General features: G+C 43.6%; 1 protein-coding gene across 1 annotated transcript in view; it reads right to left on the bottom strand.

The window, feature by feature from the left end:
• The window catches only part of LOC144593908 (uncharacterized), a 32,373-nt gene extending 19,828 nt beyond the window's left edge, over positions 1-12,545 (bottom strand). Inside the window, exons 1-2 of the mRNA XM_078400040.1 lie at positions 12,380-12,545; positions 88-657 (exon numbers count right to left, since the gene is read on the bottom strand). Of these exons, the coding sequence (XP_078256166.1) occupies positions 88-657; positions 12,380-12,545 (736 nt within the window). The remainder of the gene's footprint in view (positions 1-87; positions 658-12,379) is intronic.
• Positions 12,546-13,042: the final 497 nt, after the last annotated feature.

Here is a 13,042-nt window from a genome sequence, read left to right as displayed (position 1 = left end):
CACCCCCAAGAAGTGCAGATAAGCTTTAACACAATTATTTCATTTATTCCACATCTGCTGAGTCTATTCCCTCCACTAACTGCTTACCACAAAGTGTCTCCTTGAACCTGGATGTCAGCTTCTCAATCACTCCGTATGTCTCCACGTAGAAGACATGATCATCCAGGGGTTCACTGGCCATTTGTCTGAGAGACATCATGTCAGCCCTGCCCACACCAACCGCATAGATCACAATGCCAGCTGCCCGAGCCCTTGCAGAGATCTCTGACACCTGATCTTGGGGCCGTCCATCTGTCACAATAATGGCTACTCTGGAGACACCACGGTCATTAGGCCTTGCCCCGGCAATGTCCACGAAAGCCTTGTTCATGGCACCCTCGATGGCCAAACCGGTCATTGTGCCAGTTGCAAGTGGATCAATTTGAGAGATTGCGCGCTTCATGTCTCGTTTGTTGGTGTAAGTGTTCAGCATAAACTCAATCTTCACTGTGCTTGCATAGTTGATGACTGCCACACGGGTTCTATCAAGTCCAATATCCAATGTGTCAACCATATGGCCCAGGAAGACTTTCACTTGCTCAAACTCGTGAGGTCGGACACTACGAGAGCTATCGATGATAAAAACCACATCTTGGGGTTGACTTCTACATTGTGATTCTGTGGGGGAAAAAACAGACCATATAAAATACAATGGAAATAACCACATAAAATATCTTTGAACATTTTTCAAAACATACTTCCATATTTCTAAAAATATTAATATAAATAGCTTACGATTTTGTGTGCTGGTAAGTTTTGTGTGCTGGTAAGTTTGCGGGTATGGCAAGGCATCCAGCACATCACCAACTACAAGACCAGCAACCGCACGACTGCCGACGGCGACGTCTCGCTGGCAGAGGAACTTAACTGTTTCTTTGCTCGTTTCGAGGTGAAAGCTACAGTGGCAGACATAACACCCTCTCCAGCACCTGACAGCAACACCTTCACTGTGCAGGAGTATGATGTTAAGCGCGTGCTCAGAGCAGTGAATCCCAGGAAAGCTGCAGGCCCCGATGGTGTGATGGGCAGAGTGCTGAGGGAATGTGCAGACCAATTATCTGAGGTCTTCACAAAAATCTTCAACCTGTCCCTTTTAAAATCCACCATCCCTCCCTGCCTGAAGTCCGCCACAATCATCCCACTGCCGAAAAAGTCTGTCATCAGCGGCCTTAACGACTACCGTCCGGTAGCACTCACACCGGTCATCACAAAGTGCTTCGAGAGACTGGTCCTGCAGCACATCAAAGCCAGCCTCCCACCCACCTTCGACCCACACCAGTTTGCCTACAGAGCAAATAGGTCTACAGGGGATGCCATCGACACTGCTCTTCACACTGCACTGATCCACCTTGAACACCAGGGGAGCTATGTGAGGATGCTCTTCCTCGACTTCAGCTCTGCCTTTAACACGGTCATCCCGAGCAGACTGGTCACCAAACTTTCCGACCTTGGATTTTCCCAAACCATCTGCCAATGGATCAAGGACTTCCTGACCAACCGCCCCCAGACCGTCAAAATAGGCCCTCACCTCTCCTCCACCATTACACTGAGCACCGGCTCACCACAGGGCTGTGTGTTGAGCCCCATCCTTTACTCCCTCTACACTCACGACTGCGCCCCCACCCATCCCACCAACACCATCATCAAGTTCGCGGATGACACGACTGTGGTTGGACTCATCTCAGGAGGAGATGAGACAGCCTATAGGGATGAAATCCAAAGGCTGGCAGCATGGTGTTCAGTGAACAATCTGGTCCTGAACTCCTCCAAAACAAAGGAACTTATAATTGACTTTAGAAAAACCAGTGTAGAATACGACCCACTCTACATCAATGGGGTCTGTGTGGAAAGGGTACCCGCTTTCAGGTTCCTGGGTACGCACATCGCAGAGGATCTTACCTGGTCTACCAACACCATCACCACAGTAAAGAAGGCACAGCAGAGACTCCACTTCCTGAGGATCCTCAGGAAAACCAACCTGCAGGAGAAGCTCATGTTGTCCTTCTATCGCTGCTCCATCGAGAGTGTGCTGGCATACTGTATAACCACATGGTATGCCAGCTGCTCAGAAAAGGACAGGAAGGCCCTTCAGAGGGTCATCACGACGGCCCAGAAGATCATCGGCTGCTCACTGCCCTCCCTGGAGCACCTGTTCAGCCTACGCTGCCTCAGTAGAGCAGGCAAAATAATAAAAGATCCATCCCACCCCGGCCACCGTCTGTTTGTTCATCTGCCCTCTGGTCGACGTTTCAGGTCGATCAAATCCCGAACAAACAGACTTAAGAACAGTTTTTACCCCAGGGCCATACGAGAACTGAACACTACCTTTGCACTAGGCAACACCGTTAAAAAATCTTGTACTTAATATAATTGTATTTATGTATTTATTTGTTTTTGCATTTATTGCATATATGTTTGTACGCACCGTCAGGATTGGCTATTTTTTAATTTCGTTGTACTCGTTGCAATGACAATAAATGAATGATTATTATTATTATTATTATTATTATTATTATGACCAAATTAGGAGAGGCAAATATGGGAAATACATACCACAAGCCACCTGCTGGTGAAAGTCAGCCACTGCATAGTGACATTGTCTTAGCAAAATTAAATGTAACGTTTCATTATTTACAAAGTCATAATAACACAAAGTGAAATTTGTACACAGAAAATGTAAGTTGAATGACTTTTACCAAAATAGATTGAGATATGTTCTTCCTTGTTTACCTTTTCTTTGATGCTTGGGGTGTTGAAATCATGACTGGTTGCAATTGCAATCTCTTTATCCATGACTTTAAAGCTGTGGACTGCTTCCTACTTTAATTCTATATTTCCTCCTGCAAGCTACAGGCTGTTAAAAATCCAAACTGCTACTGCAAAATGTTTACTTTATGGAATCATAGAACAGTACATCACAGATACAGGCCATTGGGCCCAACTCCTCCAGTGGGCAGCGTTCTGTATTAATTCCATCATCCAACTCTTGGTCCATACCATCTATGTGTAAGTGATTCAAGTACTCATCTAAATACTAACTAAATGCTGTCATTAGGCTGCAAGGTTATGGGGAGTGGCAAGAGAATGGGGTTGAGAGGGAAATATAGATCCACCATGATTGAATGGTGGAGTAGCCTCATTGGGCCTAATGGTCCATTTCTGCTCCTGTGTCTTATGGTCTTATGGTCAGTGACCCAGCTTCAACCATTCTCTGAGGCAGTGTATTCTAGGTCCTTTCTACTCTCTTGGCAAAGAAGATACCCTTCATATCCCCGTTAAATTTATTGCTCCTTATCCAGAACCTAAATCGTTCAGTTTAAAAGTTTCATGCAGTCTGCCCTGTCACCTCATTATTTAATAAATCTCAATGATATTCCATCTTAACATCCTTCAGTCCAGGGAAAATAGACCTGCTTCTCCATTCTCCCGTCTTAACTGAACTGCTCCATCCCAGGAAACATCCTGGTGAATCTCCTCTGGTCTTCAGCATTATCACATCCATCCTACATCTTGGTGACCAGGCCAGAACTGCACGCAAATGCAATGTACTTCAACTTCAACCATGATATTACCTTGTGTTTCCTGGTTCCATAAAATAATTGTTTTAAAAAGCAAATTTCAAATCTACAAAGTAATACAAACTTATTGTTAATAACATTATTCTTCCCATATTGTACATGTTCCAGTAGTGATTTGGAAAGAAGGAAGTTGATTAGTCAGTTTTATATGCCACAATATTTTTTTAATGTATTTCTTTGATCATATATATATAAAGTGTAAGGATAATCTCGAACAAACCATTTTTGAAGCAAAGTTTATAAATTATCACTTAAAAAAGATTACTATTAAACAGAATAGGAAGCAAGCATTGGAGTGGGATTAGAATATATCACATATGGGGGGAAATGCACACAGAAGTGGCCTGATTCTGTGTAGACTTTCCATAATTCTATGAAAAAACATGTGCTGATAATAAACAGAGAGAGAGAGAGCATTCATAGAGTTGGGCAAAACCTGTCACTCGGTTGTATAACCAAATAGAGATATTTAGAAGTTCCATATTTACCTACAGAATGTGGAATTTGCAACCACAGGGAGTCATTGAGCTAAATGGTATGGATGCATGTGAGAGGCCATTGGATGAGCAGAAGAGACTGAAGCTGGTAGAATTAGAATTATAAATAATGGAAAATGGCTCAAGGTGGTCATAAACTGTCTCAGTGTTGACCAAATTATGCAAAATAACTACAGATGTGGAAAATCTGAAATAAAAATAGAGACTGGTTATTCTCAGCAAATCGGGCAGAATCCTCGGAGAGAGAAAAATGATTGTTGCTGCAGGTTTGCAAAACAAATGTGTTTTAAATTGTGGAGGGGTGGAGAGAACAAATGAATCGTCTGTGACAGGGTGGGGACCAAGAGAGACTGAATGACACAAATGGTGCTGGTGTTGGCTGTGAGAAGGTGGTGAAAGCTTATTGGTCACTGGCAATCTGACCAGAGCAGATGTAAGCGGAAGAAGATAAACAAGAACAAGAAAGAGAGAGAAACTGCAATGCTGTAACTGGGAGAGACAAATCACTGCAACTTCAGGAAACCTGAAGTTAACAAAATTACAAGAGACACTCAGCAGGTCAGAAAGTTTCAATGAAGGGGGGAAATAGAATTAACATTACAAGTTGACGATCTTTCATTAGAACTTGTCAGAACTGATACAAATCTGGAAGGCCTGTGTATGTCTATTGCTGCTGGGATGGTCAAGGAGATTTATCAAGTAAGATTTTTCTTGTCATATTTGGAACAGTACAATAAGAATGAGCATTTTTTAACTGATGCTGTAGAATGTTAAAGGCATGCTCTGACTTCATTAAACATGCATACCTAGAATTCAATATTTTTGTTGGTTCTTTTGATGAATGCTAACCATCTTCTCCTTAACATAAGTGGTTCAGAAATGACTAAGGTAAATTCAAAAACATAAAGTTATTCAGATTTTCAATGATATACTACTGACAGACCATTTTACGAGTCATGCCAAACATACTTAAATTTATCACATTTGTTTTATTCAATGTGATTGAATGCATTTGAGAGAAAGTTCTACAAACTGAGTACCAAAACTTCAAAGTAATCAAGTGAAATTCTAGGTATTCAATTTAATTTTAGAAACATGAGTAATCAACCTGATTATCTTGGCATGATAAATTACATTTTGGTGCTTTACAATTTTACAGTGACATCAATATTTAACGTAGCCACACACATCAAAGAAGAAATGGTACACAAATGGATTGGACAGGTTTAGAGGGATATGGGCCAAAAGCAGGCAGGTGGGTCTAGTGTAGATGGGACATGTTGCTCAGTGTGGGCAAGTTGGGCCGAAGGGCCTGTTTCCACACTGTATCACTCTATGACTATGACTATGAATGGTCAGCAAATACTGATGAGGAAAATGGATACAAACAGAGACTGTGAAAGATCTAATGGTTTATGAAGGGACCTCAGAGGGCAGAGCACAGGAAGCTACATGGTTGGTTTGGAAAGAGTCACTGGAATATTTAGAAGAGCTGACTCAGAAGCCAAACTGAGAGATTGGAAATCAATCAGAAGCCATCTGTGGTTTGCACTGGGATAACAAATTCCTCCTGTTTCTTGTCATTGTAGAAAACGGTAAAGGTAATTTGTTCCATGGACACACCACCTCTATTTTGCAACTATGTCTTAAAAGTTATGTCCTTTCTGTAGAAGAATCTTTCTTTTAAAAAATGAACAAAATATGGCAGAGGCCGTGGAGATATTTTTAATATCAGGTATAGCTTTTGAGGTTAAGTGAGGGTTGAAGGAGATTGATGAGACCAGGGTGATTGCTGGGGATTTGTCAAAGGGCGGATAGGAATTTGGCTTTGAACGAACAGTAAAACAATGCTCGCCTCTGTACAGCGACCACCACATTCTAAGATGATGACATATAAGTGATGACATGTCCAGTGGTTTGTTTGAGAGGAAAAGACATAGATCTTCACCTTCCTTCTCAGAAGCTGTTCATATTGTTTGCTGAATTTTTAAAACATGAAGACATACCAGAGTCCAATTTCAATTTCTGTATGCACATTTTTTTTAAATGACAGATAAAGTAGCGTTGGCTCAAGGTTACTGAATGAATAATGACAGTAAAGCTATGATTTCCAGTATTACCACAGCAAATCTGATGCAACTTCTAACTTGCATAACTAAATGTGGAAAACCAAAGGCTGCAGTTGGGGTTACTTTGCTTCTTCATACATTGAACAATTGGGAGGAGTTGGCTGCGCCTAACGGCTGCGGCTCTCTGGCAGTCTGTTGTCTTTTTTTCTTTTTTTTTGTTTGTGTCGGTGTTGGGATGGTTTTTGTTTCTGTTTTTGGCTGTGTATGTGTGGTGGGGGTGTGTGGTGGGGGTGTGGGGTGGGGTGGGGCGGGGGGAAACCTTTATTTTATTAGGTCTCTTCCCCGGGGCGCGGCTCGGCTGCGGGCCTTAACATTGCCGGCGCAGCTCGGCTGCGGGACGTTTCAGTGCCCGGTGCGGCTCGGCTGCGGGCCTTAACATTGCCGGCGCAGCTCGGCTGCGGGACGTTTCAGTGCCCGGTGCGGCTCGGCTGCGGGCCTTAACATTGCCGGCGCAGCTCGGCTGCGGGACGTTTCAGTGCCCGGTGCGGCTCGGCTGCGGGCCTTAACATTGCCGGCGCAGCTCGGCCGCGGGACGTTTCAGTGCCCGGTGCGGCTCGGCTGCGGGCCTTAACATTGCCGGCGCAGCTCGGCCGCGGGACGTTTCAGTGCCCGGTGCGGCTCGGCCGCTGGACTTAACATCGCCCGGTGCGGCCGCGGGACGTTTCAGTGCCCGGTGCGGCTCGGCCGCGGGACGTTTCAGTGCCCGGTGCGGCTCGGCCGCTGGACTTAACATCGCCCGGTGTGGCCGCGGGACGTTTCAGTGCCCGGTGTGGCCGCGGGACGTTTCAGTGCCCGGTGCGGCTCGGCCGCGGGACGTTTCAATGCCCGGTGCGGCTTGGCCGCTGGACTTAACATCGCCCGGTGTGGCCGCGGGACGTTTCAGTGCCCGGTGCGGCTTGGCCGCTGGACTTAACATCGCCCGGTGTGGCCGCGGGACGTTTCAGTGCCCGGTGCGGCTCGGCCGCTGGACTTAACATCGCCCGGTGTGGCCGCGGGACGTTTCGGTGCCCGGGGCGGCTCGGCCGGGGGGCCTTCCATCCCCTTGCGGGGGCTGTGCGTGTCGTTTGCCTCGGTAGGGGTCGAGCTGCCTGTCCGTGGGTGCGGGGGGAAGAGAGGGGAAGTTTTGTTGCCTCCATCACAGTGAGGGGGTGTTTGGAGTCACTGTGATGGATGTTTGTGTTGGGGTCGGGTGTCCTGTGTTCTTTTCTTTTTGCTGTATTTTGTGTGACTGCTGAAATTTCGCTCGGTGTTGTGCCGAGTGACAATAAAGTGTTGTTATGTTATGTTATGTTATGTTATTACACAAGCTCATTCTCTCTCATGAAAAACAATCTTGAAATGATGCTTCCCATTTCACCAAACACGTGGGCTCTGTAAGCCAAGGCATGTTGCACATCCGCGAGACCAAGCATAGACTGGGTGACCGTTTTGCAGAACACCTGCGCTTGGTCCGCCAAGTTCTGCGGGATCTCCCAGTTGCTAACCATTTTACCTCTGGTTCCCATTCCCATATTGATCTTTCTGTCTTACGCATCCACCATTGCCAGGTTAAAACCACATGAAAACTGAAGAAACAGCATCTCATATTCTGCTTGGGTAGCTTACACTCTAATAGTACAAACATTGAATTCTCCAATTTTAGGTAACTAATCTACAAATAACCCCCCCCCCCTCCATTTTCCCCTTCCTCCTCTGTTCTCTGTGCTCTACTTGGATTTGCATCCATTTCCCCCCTCCCATCCCATCCCCTTCCACCTATAGTCCTTCCTCTAGCTTCACAATCCCCCCTCACCTGTATTCACTTATCACTTGCCAGCCTTTATCCTGCCCCCACCTCTCTACCAGCTCCCCCCCCCCCCCCACCCCCCACCCACCACAACCAGTCTGAACAAGGGTCCCGGCCAGAAACATCACCTGTCCATGTTCTCCAGAGATGCTGTCTGACCTGCTGAGTTACTCCAGCATTTTGTGTCTTTTTATGTAGATTTTTTGTCTCTTTTATATCTCTCTCCTTCCAATCTGATCTATCTACCCCAATTATCATTTTATTCCCTGCACATGATATGGATGTTTATCATTCTTCCAGTTTAGACAGTGTGGCTTACCAATGACTTACTGTCTGGTTTATTGAAGAGTTTCCATGTTTTTTTTGGTTTATTCACATACACCACAATTGGCCACCAAACTGAATCTAATGCCAGATTAGGGAAAATCTCTGCTCGCTGGGCCATAAACATTGTGTGGGCGACTGTCAGCAAGAATGATGAGTGCCACTCCTTTCCAACTGGAAATAAACTCCTGGCCAGATGTATCCTTATTTTAGCTTCCTTGTTTGGATCATTCAGTCTGATTGATTGAAGAGTCCTGCTGCATTTTTTCCTGCCCTCAGATACCACAGATCTCCTGGTGCAGACAGCAAGTAGTTTCCACTCGATGCCTCAGCAAAGCTGTGTTGGCACCGACCAGCAAGAAGAATGGAAAGCGCTGTTCCTTCACTGTTAACATGAAAATCCGGCCAGGTAAAGAACCATATTTCTAAGGCTCGTTGGCTGCTGCAAGGGAGAATTTCTGTGGGTGTTTTGAAACTTGTCTGTGATAACTTTGGTGGAGGATTCACCAAATTGTTTATATCCTTTTGCTCGGCTCCCACATCTGCCAAAAATGCAGCGTGCAAACGGGGGAAACTTTGCAAAAATGCTCATGGGAAGAATCTGCTTATATCAGGCGGAGACAAGAGTTGGTGCCAAAAATCAGTAGACATTTGTGTGTGTCTTTACTTTCACTGTAAATACATTTTCATTGAAGATAGACACAAAATGCTGGAGTAACACAGTGAGGCAGGCAACATCTCTGGGGAGAAGAAATGGGTGACGTTTTGGGTCGAGACCCTTCTTCAGACTGAGAGTCAGGGGAGAGGGAGTCTAGAGATATGGGAGGGTACGGTGTGAAAATGACAGATCAAACCAGACGATGATAAGGAAATGTAAAATGGCTCATTGTCAGCTGAGGGGTAGGTGACAAGGAGGCATACAATCAGTAGAATTAATCAGAAGGACGGTGAAACTAGTCAGGGAACTAGGGTGGGGGAGGGACAGAGAGAGAGGGAAAGCAAGGGTTTCTTCAAGTTAGAGAAATCAATATTCATACAGCTGGATTAGAATACTGTGAATGGGAAGCCGCACAACCTGATGGACAATTCCAAATTTTAAATAGTTACCCAAATTTCTTATAATGAGTTGTATTATACCTACATGCAAATGAATGACAAATATTGCTTTTGGTTTCATTTTGCCTCTTACTTTAAAGGTCTTGCAAGAAAAATGTAAGATTATTTCAGAGTGTGTTTCTTTGTGCCTTAGTGCTGCAGAATAATCAATTAGTTTCATCTGAAAGAATCATAGTTGGATTAGGTGGGAATGGGGTGTGGAGGTGGGTGGGTAGGTTGGTGAGGGAAAGGTGTGAACATCAATGGAGAGCAGGGGAAAATGGAACTGGGAATGTAAAAGTCAATCAGATGGTAAGGGAGAGCCAATTAATTAAGAATCGAGAGAAATATTTGAGAGAGACTGCAAAGGGGGCAAAAAGAATGATGCAAATTGAATTTTTAAAAAGAAATGGAAGAAATCAAAAAAGGACAGTTTTGCAAATATTGAAAAAAAGCAGACTTATTTTCACAATGTGCCAATATTTTTCCTTTGGTTTTGTGCTGTTTTCCATGGGTATGTCAAATATGGATCAAAAGTTACCAGGAGCAAACTTGATTCAGCCTTTAGTGTTTTAGAGAGAGAGAGGGCCACTGAACTAGGGAATCACTGAGGAAATACAGAAATAAAGAACATTATGGGAAAAATGGGGTAATGGACCCACAGTTGATCAAATCACTATGATTTTCAAACGAAGATCAACCTTTGACTTTCTCCTGTTATTAGCAGACAGTTTTAATGCCAAAATATGCTTTAATTAAAAAAACGTTATATGCATTATGACAAAGTGAAATAAAAGTGGCTATATATAAAAGTGGCTATATATAGTAGCTATAAATATATATTGTATATAATTGTCCTCTGATCAGGTTTCCATTGGTTCCGTGGGAGAGAAATCTACAGGTTCACCGCCCTCTGAGTAAGAGATTTTTCCTGATCTTGGTTCTAAATGATGTTCCCTTTGTCTTGAGGTTGTGACCCTCGCTCTGGACTCCTCCACCAAGGGAAACATTCACTTGGTATCTAATATATATCCGGTTCAGTTGGAGTCCCACATTCTCTTGCGTGCCTGTGGACACAGGGTGCACCAGTCCAGTCTATCCTCGTGCGCCAGTCCTACCATCCTGCAATCAGTCTTATAAACTTTGTTGCTCTTCCTCCAGGGCAAGAGCACCTTTCCTCAGGACAGGAAACCAAAGCTACAAACAAAACTCCAGATGGGTTCTCACCAAGATGCTTTGCAGATGCAGCAAGGCTTTCATGTTCTCGTACACAAATCCTCATGCAATGAGTTTGACTTCATAAGTATTAGCTGCACCCAAATGCTTGCTCTCAGTGACTGGTAAGCAAAAGACAGTGACTGGTAAGCAAAGGTGCAAGTCACCTTGCACCTTTCATTTTCACAACCTCTCACTGTTCATTCAGAATGAAAGCTGATAACCTCACATGTATCCATTTAAAACGGTATCTACCCTACATTTGCCCATTCACCCAATTTGTATAAATCACATCAGAGCCTCTTTGTATATTCCTCACAGCTCACATTCATCTTTATAGACTAAAATTTAATTTTAGAGTATTTCTAAGACCTAAAAAAACCCCGACAAAAGAGTTAGACTTCTTTGGAAGCGTAATTTAACACATGCATTATTGACAAAGTCACTTCAATCAACTTCAAGGTGAATGATATGAATGGCATTTCAGAGCATGATGGATTGCATTGCAATTTATCCCTGATCATTACCAGAAACAAATCCCAGTAGCAATTCTGCAGGGCAATTTCACAAGGTTGCCTTAGGTTTACGATTACATTATCAAGCAGTTTGTAAAATAATTTGGGATGAATATCACTTGCTTTACCTCAAATCTTCAAAAACGTGTGCTCTGCTTTAATCAATGTGATCAGAATACTTTACGCTTAGCTATTAATAATGAACCCATGGGATCAAAGAGAACTATATTAAAGTAGTCAGAATAGGTCCTACAATTTTATTTGGGATTTTTACACGGATAGTTTGATTGGAATGAAGGTGAACAAGAAGTGAAGGGAAGTGAAGAATTCCACAAAAATGTGCAACATAATATTGAACCTGGACTTGTTTAAAAGATCTTGATCTGTTTGACTCAGTCTACAAATTAAATTACCGCCAAAGCTTTGCAATCACTACCCTCCAATTCTTTGTATATTGCCATGTTCTGACATGATACTGGACGGTAGTTAAAGTCATGAATATTATGCATTTTTAAAGTAAATGTAAGAAATATTAATTGTCTTGATACCAGAAGAAAAAAATTGCATAAATATACAATGGAAGATGTTAACACTCCTTATTTTAAATCACAAATTCAGATACATATAATGGTGAAATTATAGAGTGAAATATAATAGTAAAATTATAAAATAGTGAAATTATAGATACATATAATAGTGAAATTGTTAACACTCCGAATTTTAAATCACAAATTCAGATACGTATAATAGTGAAATTCACAATTATAAATGTGGATAAAAACCGAAATAATCACATTACACGAGATATTGAGAGTATTAATAAATGCGCTGTAATTACGAAATTTGGACACCCGTGCTAAATTAGGTTTGTAGATTTTAACGTATTTAATAATAACCAATTTCTTACGTTGTAATTCATTTTGGTTAGGGATTTATTTGTTAAGTAGCAGTTCTGTCCTATTAAGGCGCCAATACATTTTACAAGAATCGGCATCCTTAACTAGTTGTGTGAAATTGATTTTGAAATAATCGTGTCCACATCATAACAACCACATCATAACAATTGAATCAAGCTCCAACTGCAGGGAATCCTTGCAGACTTATTTATTACAGTCAAGTGAACTCCCGGGAGAATTTCACTACAGTTTCCACCGGACAGGTGGGAGAGGGAAGAGAGAAGCTTTGTTACATTTCTTGGTACCTTGTCCGATGTTGGCATGTTGTGCGAGAGCTGGTTTTGTGTATCTGTTCGTCGGCGAGAGCGGAATCCTCCGGGCTGGAGCCCTGTTCCGTCGGTAATTGTACGCACGAACTTGGACGATGATAACCAGGGCACAGTACAGAAGACCGCACCACAACAGCTTCATGGCGAAGGCGTCTCTTTTCCTCGCAGCCCTCTGAGTTTGCACGAGTATGCGAGACGTTTGCTTGCACCGCACATACACTTGGCAGCAGGTCCGAGCAAACTTAAAGCTCGCAGTTTGAACCACGTGTGAAATATTGAACCAATCGCCAATACATCTTCCAAAGGCTAGAGGTAATAATTTGGAGCATGATCAAGTGTATGGCTCATGGGCAGAGTTGCCCCACCCCTCGGATGATCGGCAAACACACGTTTAAAGTTCAAGGGCTTTCTGGGACTCACTGAAGGAGAGAAGGGTGATGGAGGGGTCTGGCTAAATGCCCCTGGGTGAATGGATGGGAGTTGGGCTTTCTTGTTCCCTGTCACTGAGGGCAGCACAGAGGCGCAGAGCTGCTGCCTCACTGAGACAGAGACAGACCCGTGTTCGATCCTGCCCTCGGGTGCTATATCTTTGTGGTGTTTGTCCGTTCTCCCTGTGACCTCGTGGGTTTTCTGCGGGTT

The sequence above is a fragment of the Rhinoraja longicauda genome, chromosome 5 (genome assembly GCF_053455715.1).
Source record: "Rhinoraja longicauda isolate Sanriku21f chromosome 5, sRhiLon1.1, whole genome shotgun sequence".
Lineage (NCBI taxonomy): Eukaryota > Metazoa > Chordata > Chondrichthyes > Rajiformes > Arhynchobatidae > Rhinoraja > Rhinoraja longicauda.
This window is presented reverse-complemented; position numbering and strand designations above follow the sequence as displayed.